Below are 18,128 nucleotides of genomic sequence, written 5' to 3'. Positions count from 1 at the left end.
AGTACATTTCCTTTTGGTAACGTGTGTGAGCTTAAAACTCCCGCTGGCCACAGGGCAAATTTAGAGATACACGGGAGGAATGAAAAAATAATGAATCATTAGTAATCAGCACTTTCCATCTCTTGATTCAGTTGTGTTGACTAAACATCACAGTGTCTTGGTTTATAGGAATTGAGACCAAAGATAAGCAGTGAGAGTTTTGCCTCCAGGGCCCAGAGACTGCTGGTGTCAGCACAGTCAGTAACATCTTCTAAAACTTCTAAACCTGCATATTTCTGTGCAACAATGGAGAAAGTAACATTCTAAAAAAAGTGTTGTGCATGAATGAGTATATTCATCCAAGCCATGGAAACACTGAGTTAAATATAACATGCCTGTATTTAACAGCGCAAACACGTCTATCTCAGATAAGGACAGTTAGAAAACGTGGCAGTACAAGTGTTTTTTTTTCCTGTGTGTTGTTTTTTTTATTCCATGAACACTTCATCTCACTTCACTTGTCTTTTATTTTGTGCTTTTGCTTTTGCTTTTAAATACATTTTACACTTAACCATTAGAGTCAGTTACCCAGGAGAGTGCCCGGTCATCAGCCAACAAGCTGCAGAAAGATCACCTGTCTTATTTTCTGGTTAAATCTTCATCTTGTTGCCACAGGATTTGATATTTGTCTGCTTTCACCTTGTAATCCCTCCAAATTGTTCTCATTCATGTTAATCCTCATGGAGAAAGAAAAGCACTTTCATGATCTTTTTTCTAATACCTCCGTGTGATCCACCTCTTTATCTGTTCTGCTCAAATGGCCAACACACAACTCTTCACCTGCAGAGCCCTGTTGTTTTGCTTTTCACTGTAGATTGTTATCTCAGCATGGGCAGATAACTTTAAGGTGCTCACCACTGTGCCAGCCGGACCCAGATAGCATCTGATAAAACACCACAGGGTGTTTCATTGTTCCGGTCCTTTTGGGCGACCCTGCGGGTATTCTGCGGGTAGGTGGGAGGCGAGGGATGGCGTGTGTGAGTGTTTATCCTAAAGAAAGAGGGAGATCTGCATTTGAGAGTTAATAAATGAGGACATTGACAGAAGGAAAGGAAGAAACGACCCAATGTGTTGTCTCCCTTCTTGTATTTAGCTTGAATTTCTTTTATAATCCTCACAAAAGAACCATTACCTAGCTTTAATTAGTGCATTTGAATAGCTGATTCCAGTATTTCTAGATGAGTCATCCTCATTAAGATCTCTTGTGTAACTGTCTTTAGTAATTGCTCTCGTCTTCACTTGTTGCTTTTCTTTTGTCTGTCTTTGAACAATGCTCCCACAGACTTTGAATCCACCCACAAGTTAGTGAAATATCACCACATACAAAAGATTCATCAGCTGTCAAGCCCTCTCTCTGCCCTCAGTTTAACAGTTCACATCCTTTAAAGAAAATGATGCAGATCAAGATTGTTACTGAAGAAACATTAGTGTTGAGTTTAAAAATTGTCGGACTCTTTTTTTTTTCTTGAACAATGAAACAGAGAGGCTTCTCGATTTAGATTGACAACTGACAAATCATCGTTTTGCAAAACATATCATTCAGTGTAATTGAAAAGTCTTATAGATCCTCTAAATTTCCTTAAATTTGATTTGTCCATTTTAAGAGCCAAAAAAGCTTGTTTTTGCAGTTCATCAATTCATCTGTGCTCTATAAATTGGGACTGTTCATTATTGTAGTATTATTAAATAGACTGAAGTTTGTTAGCATGTCAGGTTTAGTATAATACAACATTGTGTGTTCCTTCTGAATCTGAAAGTGAGAAAAAGAAAGGCAAGGCATGAGTAAAACCCAAAATAACTTCTCCATGCACTTTATTTTGGTTCCGTAACAAAAGTACAGCAGTAGTAGCAGCGTGTTACTGAGTTTGACTTTGATGGGGGCGCGATGTGTATTTGTGTGCTGTATATTGATGTATTCATTCCTGTTTGTATCCCTCCTGCAGAATGCAGCTCAGACTGTCAGCGCTGCACGGCAGACCTCCAGACGGGCATCGGCAGTGTCTGTCTGTGGTGTAAAGCACCAAGGACCTGGCTGCTGGGCGATCACTGCGTCTCTCACTGTCCCCAAGGCCACTACGGCTGGCATGGAGCCTGCATGAGTAAGGACTTTCACTCTCCTGCCTATATACAATACATAACAAGGTCAGAGGCCAGGCAGTAGCTGCCCTTTATGTAAAGCCTGTTAGAAAAATCCCATCAAAGACTTTATGTTTTATTCATCAGTCAAAGATCTTTCTTTTTTTTGACTTGGTAGGAGTCTTTTTCTTGACCCAGTTATCCTCCACTGACCTGACAACACCACAACCAAAAGAACAATTTTAATTCAAAGCCAGTGTTTAAAGAACATTCTGCTTCATAAATCTTCATGAACAAGTCTTTGCTCAGGGAGAGGGATTTTGTCAGAGGTTTCTTCTTTTTATTTTGCAGTGGAATCAATTTCAGTGCATGTGGTTTTGCACAGGCAGACAGGCCATGGAGGTACATCATCGTCCCAATAGAACACTAAATCCCCAAATTTCCTCCCAGCTCACTGTCCATGTTTTGAAACTCAACTGTGAACTGTGTAGAGATTCAAAACAATGACTGGGCAGATATTTTGGGATTTGGAGGAGTTGCTGTGTTTGAGAAAACCTGTTTTCATGTTTAAGCAGTAGGAGTGAAAGTACAAAAGGCTGCGTGTTGGAGTAAGATATTGTAAAGTTTTTCAATTAATCACTAATTTAGGATTATATAGCCAAAAAGATCACCCCATAAGGATCATTGTTGTTTTTATGGTTACAATTATTACCATCATCCTCATCCTCATAGCGCTATCAGCATCATCTTCATTATTTTCATCTTTATCATCATCCTAATCATCCCCATCCTCATCCTTATCATGAATCTCATCCTGATCATCTCTGTCATTATCACCCTCATCCTCAAGAATGTACTCATTGTTATTATCATCCTCAACATCCTCAGTGTCACCCACCTCCTCTTCATAATCTGACCATCATCATCCTCTTTCTCTGTGACCTCATCATTATCAAGCTCACCATTATCCTCTTTCTTGTCTTGGTCATCCTCAGCAGTATTATCACTGTCATCACTATTATGACCTCATTCCCCTCATCATCATCATCATCATCATCACTATTCATCATCACCACCATTCTTTGTTTTATCTTCATCATACTCAGTATTGTAATCCTCATCCTCATTGTTTGTGTGCTTCTAATCATCATCATCACCTCCCTTTATCACTATCTTCAGCAGCAGCATCATTCTCATCCATGTCCTCAACGTTCTCATCCTTTTCCTCCACATTTTCACTATTATCATTCTGCTCATCATCATCATCATCATCATCATCATCATCATCATCATCATCATCACCGGCAGTTCTATCTACAGCATTAGACTATCCTTACCTTCATCATCCCCATCACCCTCCTCTTCACCATAATCCCCATCATTCTCATTCTCAGTCTCATTAATGTTATCATTGTAATCCTCATCATCCTGCTCATCATTATGCCACTGTCATTATTGTCTCATTCTCATTCTCCTCATTCAGATTCCCCTCATCCTCCTCAGTCCCATTAGTATGATCATCATTATCTTGGTCATGATCCTGGTCATCATCGTAGTCCTCTTCCTCTTTCCATCGTCATCATTCTTAACAACATCTCATCATCTTCATCACCCTGTGTTTCAGCAGTAGCATCTGCCTCCGCCATGCCATGTAACATCTCACTCCTCCCGGTATTGATTTAGGCCTGGTGATGAATTTTGCCACAGCAGAGTGGAGTTTGAAGTTTCCAATTTTTCAGCCATTTTGCCGTTGATGGTAGTACCAAATGCAAGGCTGGATATCAGCAGTGTGTGGTGGTGCAGTGTGGGGAGTGTAAGGAGTGAGTGATCTGAGAATGATTACACAGATGTATTTTCAAACCCTAGAATGTGGCTTTAATCAGAATTGTGCATGATTTCTTTTATCATGGACTTTTATTCATCCAACCTTCCTGAGAGTTTTCACGATAAGCTACTGTATATCTAAACTTGTGCTTTGTTGTACTTATATGGTTCAGCAGTATGTAAGTTCCCAACAATGCTGCATTATTTTATTGTTTCTCATACATATATTCTAGTCAGTCAGTGTAAGTGTTGGAATTATTAGTCGTATTATATGTAGGCTCCATTGTTCTATTTTATCTCACGTGTTTTTTGTTCACTTTATGCTGTTTCCATGATCATTTTTTCTACATGGAATGATCTGTACAGTTTGATCTTATGTTAGTGAAATAAAATGTGTCTTTTTTCTTGCAGAATGCCATCCGTCATGTGATGCCTGCAGTGGGGCGGGGCCTCTGTCCTGTACCTCGTGCCCCACCAACAGTGCTCTGTTACCCTCTGGCCTTTGTGCTCCCGAATGTCCCCTTGGTTACTATGACAACGGTCACAGGATCTGTCAGGGTGAGTACCACCACTACATCTCACCTGAACGATAACATCATCAACATATCTAAAGAACCAGCAATGTTACTAGGTGCGGTCTAGTAACTTGTCTAATATTACGTCTGACATGAGGTGGTGTTGCAGCAGATCCTTAATGGCTTACAGGAGGTAGACAAAATAATAAAAACTAGACAGTAGACAGCACAATGGTTCTGTAGTAAATACCAGCTCATTTTGTTTTTGAGGCTCTCTGAGGTATTGATTCAACGTGATAGTCATTTTTATGGTGAACACAAAAACATCTTGGCATCCTGTTCATATTTACTAATGAGGTGTACTAATGTCCTTTTTCACGAGCTGCATTATATGCGTTTGCAGTGTTTGTGACTGATGTACCTGCAATTGAAGCAACTCTCTGTATTATTTGTACTGTATTGTAAGTTGCCTTAAAAACTGACTCATACTGCTACCTGGCATTCAAAATAATTTCATTCAGCTTTTGCAACGGCTTTAGTAGCTAAAAAGCACTCAGACAGTGCATACCTCTGCCAAGGCTGCTCAATCCTCTAAACCTTAATCAGAAATAAACGTAGTAATAGACAATCAGGTTTTTTCATTCATGTTAGTGCAGTTAGCTGATGCTAAAATTGTGCAAATGTTTGTAAATGCCCTACTTTGACTTATGAAGAAAACCTATAAAAGATTCCTGGATCTCCACACAAAATTTGCCATTTTTACTTTTGTCGATTGCCGGACTTTCTACCGAATTTACTTAAAATATGTGGAGTATTTTTTTTAGATATCCTATTAGTTACCAGGTAAACAAACAAAATCAAATCAGCACATTCTTGTTGAATAAAGCCACATTGTGCAAGTGTGCAGTTGGTTGTTTAGACCAACAAAGCCACATTCAGCCAGTATTAGCTGGTATTTATACATTCTGTCCATGATCCTTTCCCCTCTGACCTTATATCTAACCAGACCTCCATCTCGGCTTTTTGTTTTGATAGCATGTGACAGCCAGTGCCTGACGTGCAACATGGCCGGCGTTTGTACGTCCTGCCGTGACCCGGCCAAGGTCTTGCTGTTCGGGGAATGTCAATACGACAGCTGCGCCCATCAGTACTACCTCAACACCACAACCCGGGCCTGCAGAGGTACACCCGCTTCACCATGACAACCCACACACTGCAGTGGTACAGGGAGGGTGAGGGGAAACACTGGATTAATAATGAGGATGTGTGGTGCGCCCTTTATGATATTCATAAATTACTCTCCATCCATATTGCATGTAGTGCAGTGTGGCACATTGAGTTTATGGGGTCCATTGATCAAGTTATAAACTGTGGGACCAAATATGCAAATCCTAAATATTGTGTGTGCATTTTAACTCAGTATTACGTCTTCCAGTGTGCAGAGAAGTTGATGAATGAGCCTCAGTGGATCCATGTCCAGACTGAATAATTCGTCCTTTTTTCATTCTCCATGCAATAGCTCTGTTCACATATTTAATTACCCACTAACCAGCCCAGACCTCATCCTGTCAGACTGAATCTGACTGTATTTTCCTTTGTGTTTATCTCAAAGAATAATGAGTCCATGGGATTTAGGTTTAGAATATGAACAGACCATATGAAGCCACCTTCCCACAAATGTTGTTTAGCTGGCTTCCCTTTATCAGAGATTTGGTTCAGTGTGATGAGATTCAGTATCAGCACGCCAAAGGAACTGGCCCTTAAGGTGCAACCACCACTTCCTATGTCTATCATGGGATTAGCAGCTAAGCTAACTGCCTGTGGCTATATACACAGTTTGATTTCCTGTGAGGCAGCTAGCAGTGCCTCCCACCTCGATAGGTGGTTTTAGCCATTCGGCCTGTGACAGCGTGTTTATCCCCCAAGCTAGCTACAGCCGCTACCTGGATAATCCACTGAACCTTGGGTGAACCCAGAGCGTTAGAAAGCAGCCCTGCTAGCTCCTACCTGAAAACTAAAAGGGTTTTGAGAAACCTCTGGGAGCTTTCAGTTCTCAACCATAGAGGAACTGTTGAAGTTCCCTGAGAGAGTCTCCTATGAACCTGTCAACACTGCCAACAACTTGTTTCGCTTATCAGTGATTTTTTTCTAATGAGGAAGCTCTAATTTACCTCTTGGCTACCTTTGGATCCGCACTGCTTACTATTCTCCCACTGTCCCGTTAGAGAGATGAACTTTAATGTTAATATGTGTTACTACTTCTCACGTAGACTTTAAGACAAAATGAGATCACATGCTTGTCAGCAGGAGAGTGATCAAAAATGAGGCCCTTTTACAGATTTGACGAGTACAATAATTAGTTGACAAAATTAAAAATTTTAAGTTTGTTAAGGGGTATAATATCTAAACAACTGACAGATGAATTGGCTGCAGTTTTCCATGGACATTCATGATTCCCGGCAATGTATCCGAATGACTTTGACAACCCTCTTTTTTCCCTTATAGCACCTCCAGCAGGTTGATCGTCCCCGTTCTTGAGTGAAATTTCTGGATGACTATTAACAGAATAAATAATAATCATTTTGGTCATGATATCACAAAATATTACCCACCTAACACCTTCCTGCTCATAATATGTTAAACCCTTTTTTAGAGAATCATTTTCTATGACCAGTCCCCTCTGGCCACTTCATTAATTTACTTTACCATGACTTCTAAGGAAGAAAAACTTCTGCTCTTATCCAGTATGATGTAATATAATCACCCCCTGGTTTTTAAAATCTGTGTAATTGCTGAGAATTCTGCATCTTTGTTAAATTTGTGTCCTACTGAACTTTAAATGCAAACCTAGAAGCTCACACAAACATAGAGTATTTATAGCCTGGTTGTGTTTAATTTCCTTGTTAATATTAATGGAACACAGCACAAGCACAACAGATGTGCAGAAAAAAACACAAATGGGTTTAAAATAAATCCCCTGCCCAAAAGAGTTTATTAATCTCTTTCTCTCTCACTCTCTCTCTCTCCATCCCTCTCTTCTGTTCTGCTCTCACCTTTTGCTCTCGCCTTCAAAATCCCCTCACTTCTAATCCCAATGTCCCTACACACACACACACACACACACACACACACACACACACACACACACACACACACACACCTCCTCCTCCTGCTTCTTTTCCACTCCTGCCCTCCATCCTGTTTCCAGAGTGTGACTGGAGCTGTAACGCCTGTAAAGGCCCTCTGCGGACAGACTGCCTGCTGTGCATGGAGGGCTACGTGCTGCAGGATGGAGTGTGCACCCAGGGGTGCTCCCCTGGCTCCTATCGGGATGGAGACAAATGCCTCAGTCAGTCCACCCAAAATCTGATAAGCTGACCTACATCACACAAAGACAAAATATGTGCAATGTACAATAGCACTAGCTGCACATATTTCCTTTTCTTTTTCTATTATTGTTGTGCATTAAGTAACAAAAAGTTGTTTTTCAGAGATTTTTTGATCATCTGTTTTCTTTTTAAAAGAGTTGATCAACAGCAGGGACTCAAAAGTTTCTTTACAAGTCTTACGTTGATAGTGAATGTTTAATGCATGGTTGTCTCTTAATTGTTCAGGTCAAATTCTTCTTGTGAGGAACCTTTAAGTCCTTTGTAACTCTTTAGTAACGTATAATAATAAAATCATAATACTGTAATACATAGGAGCATGTTTAACACATGCAAAATATTCACGCCAAATCTCCATTATTAAAATCCACAGAAATAAAATCCACAGAACACTAGGAAAGAAGTAAACATGCATTAGAAGTTCTATTAGAATGAAAATATTTCAAAAGGATCAAAAAAGGATCTTCCCTTTGAAGTCACAGCTTCTTGTCAATTGGATACATTTTGGTTTTATCCATAACTTTAATGCTCTCAGTGTGTCTTTCTCTCTGCCAGGCTGTGATGATCACTGTGTGGAGTGTCAGGGTCCCGCACAGTGCCAGCAATGCCAGCCTCCCTACGCCACTCTGCAGGGTCACTGTGTGCTGGAATGTGGCAGACACTTCTTCCTGGATGCCTCCTCCCAAGTCTGCAAACGTGAGTGTAAAGACTTTGTTGAATACAATGAAATCCTGCATATTTTTAACTACTTGACGAGGCCAGAATATGGTTTCTTAAGAGGGCATCTGTGTGAGGTCAGTATATTAGTTTAAAATTGATTGAAAAAAACAGGTTCAAAATAAAGGAACATAATGTCTGTTGAGCAAATGCAGATTGTAGAAACATTGTGTTCAACACAATTTAATAATTTCTAGAAATGTGAGAATGAAGTAGTAATGAATGAAAAAGAATAAAGTCTTCTAAAGCATTACTTCTTCATGTTCTTTAGCTTGCTCATCTGACTGTGCGCTGTGCGACGCGGTCGGAAGCTGCAGAGCTTGTCGTGACCAAACCTACCTTATGGAAGGATACTGCACACCCGACTGTGGAAACGGATACTATGCCGACCAGAAGACCAGGACCTGCCACGGTAATAACATGACGTCTGTCTACCTTTAAAGAGAAAAATGGCTACTGCCCAAAACTAACCACAGTTACCAATAAAGAGTGAACAGACTTAAGAGTTGTTGATCAATTTCTTTGACTCAAAACTGAAGGAACTAACTCGTCTGCTGGAGTTTCTGAACACTGTCACTCGTTCCACCTCCAGGCACAACCCAGCTGAAAAGCCTCAGGCCACACGCAGTAGGCATGTTTTTAGTAAAAGAGAAGTTCTGTTTAGGCAGATTCAAATAAAACTTGGTTTAAACATCTAGTTTAGAGATTTTTCTTAAGAAAAATACTGTACATACTGTGCAAAGCATGCAGCAAGCTCGCATGAAGCATCAAATAAATGTTAATATCCATCTTATACTCTGTCCAAATACCGCAATGTCCGGAACATTTTAATTACATGCATGTGAAATCTAGAAAGCCTCATAAAAACAAATCCACATGGCTAGTTGCTAGGCAACAAGCTGGTTAACCAAGGCATACAGCGGTGAAGCCAACAGAAATGTGCCGCAGCCTGATGCTGTGCATTTGAGTCATGTTAAATGTTACTGTCCATCCAACGCTTCAGCTCATATAGTAAAATATGTGTTCCATTCTCGCTGTCTAATTCATTCAGTAACAACCAACATACTCTGCTAATGCACTATTTATTGAGAAAAAGTCACCTAATGCTGAGATCCACATTGGGCCAAACTGACATGGTGACAAGTTTCTCCTTTAACAGTCTCTATGCCACACAGAGGTCAGATACTTTCTGTTCTTTGTGTTATGTTAAAATAAGAAATACTGTTTAAGTGAGCTTTAAAAACAGATGTCAAATGTGAGCCCTTGCAGGTCAGAGCTGAAGGCAATTTATAAACAACTTACAAGACACAAATGGAATTGCTGAAGGCCACTATGTTGACAGTAGCAAAAGTGTATTTCCACTCTGTGGCTCCTCCTTCAGCAAGCACAGTTAAAATAAGGTTCTGCTATCTTTTCAGCCACTAGAAGAACAAACTGTTGGCATTAATTGCCTGACATTAGGAGTTTCTTATTAGTAATATAGTAATTGGTTCTCCTGAACACTGAAAAGAGCATTGTCTGCAAAGTCAGGCCATTAGAGGAGTCTTGTACTTTTACTTTTTGGCTTTTATGTTCAAACAGTGGCTGTCAACCTGCAGGCAGAGAGGCCCGAGGCCTTCAGCAGCAGACTGAGATTTATGAACTGTGACAAAGCATAATTCTAATAGAGAAATGTATTATCATGTGCCCTTTGTGAGTGATAAATGCTTTATTTTTGTGAAATAATGAACATTTTTTCAGCCTCCAGGCTTCAACTAATCCACAAGTTAATCAAGTGAAATAGACTGGAGAGAAATTGGTTTGCCACCTTCTTCTTCTTTTTTTTTTTTTTTTTTTTACATTTTTGCCAACCAAGACAAAAAGTCGAGAAAGTAGTGCTTTAAATTATAAGATTATTCTCATTTGCGAGTTTAATTGCATGGCCGAGAGTTTGATATTTTAGATTGCCTATTGGCATCATTAGAGGAGATATAATGAGATTAGAATGTGGCCTCTCAAAAGAGCTGATCTTTAAGAAGTTCCCTAACAAAAGTCAGTTCCAATTAAAGCCAACTTCTAAAATGCCACGCCAAGACCGAGGTGTCTTGCTCGTATTTCACCAGCCACCCATCACACACCACACACACATGCACACATAGAACACACACACCCACATGCACACACATATGCACACACACACAAGCAAGACCACTTTTCCTGTTTTCATTTCACCCCCTCACTCTTTCCAGTAAATATTTATTCTTTAAGTACATTTAAATGTTTTATTATCACATCTGCTGTAATCAAAATAATTAGCCATCATATCCTAAAACTCAGACTAAAACTCAGAGTCACTATTTCTCTTCTTTCCTGATTTCCTACTTCTCTTTTATATGTTTCCATTTGTTATTAAATTGTAATGTCCATTATAATAATGCTAATAATCACTGTGTGTGTGAGTCACCTCAGAGATGAGAAATGTAAACTTTTCCACCTGGGGTTTTCAAGTCATCAAAGATCATCTATTTCAGCTTTCCTTTCTCTTTCTGTCCTCCCTTGTCTTCTCAGTGAACACCCACCCACCTGCCCTCCAGGTCAACGGTTCCCTGCTGGTTCCCCTTGGGGGTTTTGCCCCATTGCCCCCCACCCTGCTGCAGGTGAAGGACCCTGACAGTCCATCTGAGCGGCTGATCTTCCAGCTCGTTCAGGGCCCAAGTAACGGACGGTTGGTCCTGTTCAGAGGGGAGGAAGGAGAAGACAGGGGAGGCCGAGGGAAACCTGGTCAAGAACTGACCAGAGATGACACCTTCACCTGGGTGGAACTGAGAAGTGGCCGGGTTCGGTTCAGGCACCAAAAGGACAAAGCCAGGTCAGTAGATCTGATTCGGTTTGGTAGTGTTCGGGAGGAGGATGAAGTTTTAAGGCGTAAATCCAGAAACAAGCTGTTAGTTTCTGGGTCTATGGTGAAGGTGTTAAATAACTGCTCGGCCTGGTGGCACATCCACATATTTCCAGCAGCTGTGGTGAAATTTAAAAGCAGAAATATAGCTTTCTAAAACCGGATAAATGCCAGTTATTGGTGTCAATTCCTCTGAATCAAAGAGTGAAAGCTTCCTTTCAGAGTTGCCATTTTGCACTGACATTCAACAGTGACATAAGAAAAAATCCATAATGCAACAGGCAGAAGACCGATTTCTACACCCACAAGAGCAGGAAATAAAGTGGAAAATAATGCAGCCACAACACATCTTTGATGCAGCATAACAGCGGCGACTGTGAAGGTGGAAAGTTTCCCTCAGATGAATCTTTGTTGTTGTCAGACATGTTGGAAGAGCAGATAGTCATCACACTTCTAATTTTAATTGTCATCATGATGATCCATACAATAACCTCCTGTAGGTCAGTACCACCATAGTGCTGTGATTAACATTAATTATTTAAGATTGGGTTCATTTCTTTTGCCCATTTTTTGTTTATTTCTTAAATTATTGCAAAAGTTTAATTCAGTTAGACATTCACATTCTGGGATGTTTTGGATGGAGACGGTGGAGAAGGACTGACAGGAACAAATGGTTCTGAGGGAGTTTTTAACAGACAGAAGAAGAGTTAAGGAAAGGCCTTCAGTATCGGCTGCATTCTGTCATGGATCACTTTTTTCTCTGTGTGATCACATGTCAGCTGGTTGAGAAATGTAGAATAAAAGTGGAAAGCGAGCACGACATAAAAAAAAAAGGTTTGTATGATTCCAGAGATGCTTCTATATGTGATCCTTAACCTAGTAAAAAGACCAATTATTATGAAAGGCACGGTCATGCGGTGGTTGATGCTGTTACCGCTCAGCGAGAAGGTTCAGGGTTTGAACCTTTGAACCTTTCTGTGTGGAGATTGCATGTTCTGCCTGTGCCTGCGTGGGTTTTCTCCATGTGCTCTGGCTTCCTCCCACGATCCACACACATGACAAACACAAGCTTAGGCTAACTGGCGACTCTAAGTTGCCTGTAGGCATGAATGTGAGCGTGAAAAGAAGGCAATAAGTGAGGGAATAACCTCAGTGCATCCAAGGAAAAAAGCAGTTGGTCAGCGTGACACACGAGAGTAGAAGAAATCCCTTAAAGACAGAGACATGACAAAGAAACAGAATGTGCACTCTTGTGTGCAACTGAGAGAAGAAGCGTGCATGTATGGGCAGAAGGAAAGACGTCAAGCTGAAACTCGGTTTTGTAAATTCATAACATAATTCTGTGGTTTATTTGTGTCTTATAGCATTGAAATCTAGAGATTAACGTATGACAGCTGCCTCAAGTGAATGGATCTAACACTGTTTGAATGTGCTTTGTTAGACCTGTGTCTGATGCATGAAAGGAGAATAACATTCTTTGTAGGTGGGAGGTGACACTGAAGGGTGCAGCAAATGATTCACGTCATTTTCATACCTGACAAGCCATTCAGTGAGCCCTTGTTCCCGGTATGTTCCCTGCATTTGTTGTGTTTATCAATGTATTTACATATACTGTGTATAAAAAGGCAAGGACTGTGCAGTTTACACCCAACACTTCAAATACATCTGGTTTTCAAATGAATTTCTCCTTTTGTCACCTAAGTGTCAGTTTTAACAGATGCCTTATCTATTTTGATATGTAACCTTTTTTGAAGTTGACATTCAACACCTTTTGCCACTAACAATCCATAGCACATGGCTTTAAATGCATGTCGCAAGCTCATTAAGATGGGTCCAACTCCACTTCTGAGAGTTAAACAGTGCATAATCTGGGAGCAAAGTCAGGCGCAAGGCGCAAAGGGGTTGCATTCAGTCTCTTAAATAATCAAGTTGTTTTTTGGGCATTACATGAATTAAACGCATTCGAGTGTCATCTCCCATTCTCTTTAAAAGCCAGTTGTACCTGCACCTGCTCGTGGGCAAAGTGAAAGCAGACAATCTATGGGAGCAGCAGGATTCCACCAAAGCTCCCTGAGGTGAAGCAGGCGTGGGAGGAACGTACTATCTGAATAATGCACCCTTGAAATAGCAGGAAAATACTGCATAGACCAGGTTTTTGCTCGTCAGGGATGCGCTAGCTCTCTGCTGCCTCAAGACAGTGATCCACCAACAACGCGCCTGAGCATAAGTCAGTTTGAACCCAACAAGCCCATAGATGTGTGCAAGCTACTTACACAGCGTGGGTGCTGGGTGTAAAAGTGACAACTGCGTCAGTTGGAAACTAGCAGTGACACTTGCACTGTGTCACTTTGCACCGGGTGTAAAGTCGGGCCACGTGTCTCCCTCCTCTTCTTTTATGAGTCTCCTGACATTTCATTTTTTGTTGCCGCTGTTATCATCCAAGCTGCCTGTCGTCTTTTTGATTTGTGCAGCTTCCCTGGTTAGAAAGTTCATTTTCATTAACCTGCACATGGACTGGAGAAGCATTACATTTACACTTCTTAGCTAATGTGGCCAAATTAGCATCTGCATTGGACAGGGTGATTACCCAGTCTGAATCTACAGTGCCGGTGATCAAAGGGGCGGCTAATATGTATGGAAGGAATACATGCAGCCTTTTAAGAGCTCAGTGTGGAGCCAGTTTTCCCTCACTGTAGCTGGTGTGCTGTGGCCTTTTCCTGTCACAAGTCTGTCTCATTTTGGGTTTGAGCCCAGTGTCCTTTCAGCCAATCGGTTCGACATATTTAACACATTAGTTAATCCTGATTCAGCTGGTCTGGCCTAAAATGGCAGCATGCCAGTGAATTAGCAAACTATGGTCCACTGCCCAGTTTTGAGTCATTACATTAATGGAGACGGTAAAATGTAAAACTTCAAATGTGATTAAATCTGCATATTACAGCCATAGTTTTCAAATTATTTGGAGTGGGGGATAATGGCGGCAGACACAGAACCACAAACAAATGCTCTCAGGTTTCTCAGGATTCATTTAAGAGTTGGTGTGTCGATAGAGAAAAGCATGTTGTGTCCCAATGCTGCTGACAACAGAGACAACAAAAATGGAATTATAAAATGTGATATACTGTTAAAGATGAACTGAAGATATTTCATTTTTCAAAAGAAGGTGTTTCAAGTGTCAAGACACAGACAAAAATTTTAATTTTATGTCTCAAGTGGCATGCTTAACCATTGAGACACATTTAAACACACATACAAGCACACAGATCAAAAGCTGTTCCACTTCTGTCTCAAGGCTGCATAAAAAAAATAAAATTCCATCTTTCATCTATAATGAAGCCAACAAATACATTGGTCACATCTATAACCTGTGCATAAAATGAGATTTAGAAGTACTATGGCATTTTTCCCAAGAAATATATCCCTTATGTTACTTTAATAAGCTGTCCAATACATCTTTAATGGGCCTCAATTATTCTAACCATAACGAATGCTGTAAAGCTGTGACAAATCTCACTTTTGCTGCCAAAAATTGTAATTCAAAAAGAGTTTTATCATTGTCGAAAGGTGCTGTAAGAATCTGTTATGTTAAATGAATTTTAAAGCGGAACAGTGCAGTAAGATGGACGAGGTTTTCACAGAGACGCTGCATTGCTCAGTTCAGGCAGCCAACAGTCATCAAACATTCAAGCTGAACAGGAAACTGTGGCTGTAGAAGATAGTAAATATACAGATGGACAGTGGTGAAAAGTACAGGTACATTTACTAAAGTACTGTACTTAAATACAATTTCTAGTTACTTGTACTTTATATTTCCATTTTCTGCTGCTTGATACTCCACTTCGGTTCAGAGGCAAATATTGTGTTTTTACCTCAATACATTTATTTACTTTGCAGATTCAGATTAATAATTCTAAATATCACCAACAAATAAATTGTGATGTTTTTTTATAGATTGGAATGAAAATTAAGTGCTAACATGTTTTTAAAAAGCATTTATTGATCCTCAGGGGAAATTCACAAGCTCCTCAGCAATATAGAAATGAATAAAATCAGCTCCACCTTTACCAGCCCTGACATAATGATGAAATGGAAATTCAAATGAATGCATCACTCATTATAATCCAATAATAAACTATACAGTACGTGTTTCTAAAATGGGACGTTGCATAATAAATACTTTTGGGGCTTTAAGTATTTTGATAATAATAATAAACTTAATTTGTATAACACCTTTTATACAGGAATTGCAGCTCAAAGTGCTTTACAAGAAAGAAATCACATGCGCCTTCACAGAATGGACATAAACACATATAAAACAATGAGTGTAAAATAAGATGAAGAATAAAATCCACCTGATCATGCTAATAATAAATAATGAAAATATAAATAGACCACAGAATAATTAATAAAATATACTGTAAAAATTGTAAAAAAATAGAGTAGAATATGGATGAAAACATAAAAACTATAATAAACCATCAAATCACAGCATAAAATAATAATAAAAAAAGGTAAAGAAAGACTATATAGGATGCATAACATCAAGTAAAAGACAATAGTTTAAAAGAAGTGCAGGCACAAAAGTTTCGGACCTATATCAGGAAGTCATGGCTAGTTCAATGTTAAAGCGGCGAGATAGGTTTTTAGCTTTCTTTTAAAAATATAATCAGAAAGCCTGGATGAATGTAGAAGTGAGGCCTCTGCCTAGAGCCTAAAAAGCTGCCTTCTAGTCACGTGACAAGGAAGCGTACGGCGCCACCAGATCACGACTGAAAGCTGGCATCAAGCAGGAGAGTGTTTCCACCTGCCTCAATACAGCCACCATCGTCCCTGTACCTAAAAAGTTAGCCGTGTCTAGTCTAGAAAACTACCTTCCTGAAGAAACTTGTTCTCAAGCGCATCAAAGACAACACCCAGCCAGCCTGGACCCTCACCAGTTTGTATTGAGAACCAACAGATCCACAGAGGATGCCATCTCCACTGCCCTCCACTCAGCCTTCACACACCTTGAAAATACACCTACATCAGAATGCTGTTTGCCGATTTCAGCTCAGCATTCAACACAATGCCCTCAAGAAAGGTGTTTTCAGTCCCCTCCTGTTCAAGCTGTACACCCATGACTGCAACCTCATACATGAAGGGAACTCTGTTGTGAAGTTTGCAGACCACCACCACCACCATCATCGGCCGGATTTCAAACAATGGTGAGAGTTCATATCGGGAGGAAATCAACAACCTTGCAGGGTGGTGCACAGATAACAACCTACTGCTCAACGTCAACAAAGCCAAGGGGCTGATTGTTGATTTAAGAAAAAAGGAGGCAGAGATGCACACCCCTGTCTACATCAGTGGAGCTGAGGTGGAGCATCTGAAGTTCCTGGGAACCAGCATCACAGAGAACCTGTCATTTCACATCTCCACCCTGGTAAAGAAAGCACAGAAGGGGCTGAATTTCTCAGGGAAACTTAAGGAGGCAAAATTCCTGTGCCAAGTACTTGTTTACATTTACAGAGGAACAATAGAAAGCATCCTGACTGGAAAAATGACAAATTGACATGGGATGTGAACGGCCTGGGACCGGAGGGCTCCGCAGTGGGTGATTACAACTGCCGGGAATATCATTGGTACACATCTACCGAGTGATATCGATGCGCAGAGCCTAAAGGATAGTTAAAGACAATACCCACCCCAGCTGCAGCCTGCTTACCCCGCTGCTGTCTGGTAAATGATACATTAGTATCCGCTGCTGTACCACCAGACTACAGAGCAGCTTCTTTCCTCAGGCTATGAGACTCCTCAACTCATCCTCCACACTCCACCATGAAAAACATTTTATTTTTATGACTCATTATTTATCCATCCATTTCTACAATTTTTGTTTTGTGAGTAGCATAAAGGAACTACAACTAGCATTGTGTCATCCAATCCTGTGCTGTGGAATGATGAATACACGAATCTTGTACTTTATTTTTTATTTATTATTCCAACATCTATCCATCTGTCTGCACATCACAATTCCAGCTTATTAAGGCATTTATAAGGTTAGATAACTGATCTTTTAATAAAGGTTGGGGGAAAGCTTGTCATTATAGTTAAATATTTAAAAAACATTTATTGCAGCTCTGAGAGGGATGTGTTGAAAATTAAATGTGTTACATCTCTTTTTCTGCACTACACAAACAGCACAATGCTTCTGGCATTGCATTAATTATTGATATTGAATGAACAGGACACAATTTATGGATTTATGGTAAAATTTTGATAAGCACGAGCTGTAACAGTCTCTACTGTTTCCAGTTTTTTAAATATGAACAAAAGTGATATTTAGATTTTCACCTTTATAAAGCACTTCATATGGGTCAGCTTGTAGCCATAATTCCCTTTCAGCTGTCACTAAACCAGCAACCTGCTGAGTCACTTGTTCCTTCGGCCACAGTAGGCCGTATCCCTGCCCCAGGGAGTTGTGGGTAGTAAGCTTTGATGATGCTGAGGCAGCATGGTGAGACGAGATACTGGTGATGGCGAGCGTGAGCAGGTGGGCTGGCGCGTGTATGTGTGTGAGGTTACCGTCCTCCACTCCCATAGATAGCACTGAGATGATTAGGCTACGCACTGGGTTAGCCTCACAGGACGCATTTTCCCAGAAACCTTCAGTCCTGACTAAAGGCTGTTTCTAAGTCAGGTGAGTCAAGG

At 40.3% G+C, this 18,128-nt stretch overlaps 1 protein-coding gene across 1 annotated transcript in view; it reads left to right on the top strand.

Moving 5' to 3' along the window:
* Window positions 1–18,128, top strand: part of fras1 (Fraser extracellular matrix complex subunit 1) — a 226,243-nt gene that overhangs the window by 133,582 nt on the left and 74,533 nt on the right. Inside the window, exons 20-26 of the mRNA XM_041936965.1 lie at window positions 1,983–2,138; window positions 4,351–4,497; window positions 5,490–5,636; window positions 7,663–7,803; window positions 8,396–8,536; window positions 8,829–8,969; window positions 11,105–11,405. Coding sequence (XP_041792899.1) covers window positions 1,983–2,138; window positions 4,351–4,497; window positions 5,490–5,636; window positions 7,663–7,803; window positions 8,396–8,536; window positions 8,829–8,969; window positions 11,105–11,405 — 1,174 coding nt within the window. The remainder of the gene's footprint in view (window positions 1–1,982; window positions 2,139–4,350; window positions 4,498–5,489; window positions 5,637–7,662; window positions 7,804–8,395; window positions 8,537–8,828; window positions 8,970–11,104; window positions 11,406–18,128) is intronic.

Source organism: Chelmon rostratus, chromosome 5 (genome assembly GCF_017976325.1).
Source record: "Chelmon rostratus isolate fCheRos1 chromosome 5, fCheRos1.pri, whole genome shotgun sequence".
Taxonomy (NCBI): Eukaryota; Metazoa; Chordata; class Actinopteri; order Chaetodontiformes; family Chaetodontidae; genus Chelmon; species Chelmon rostratus.
This window is presented reverse-complemented; position numbering and strand designations above follow the sequence as displayed.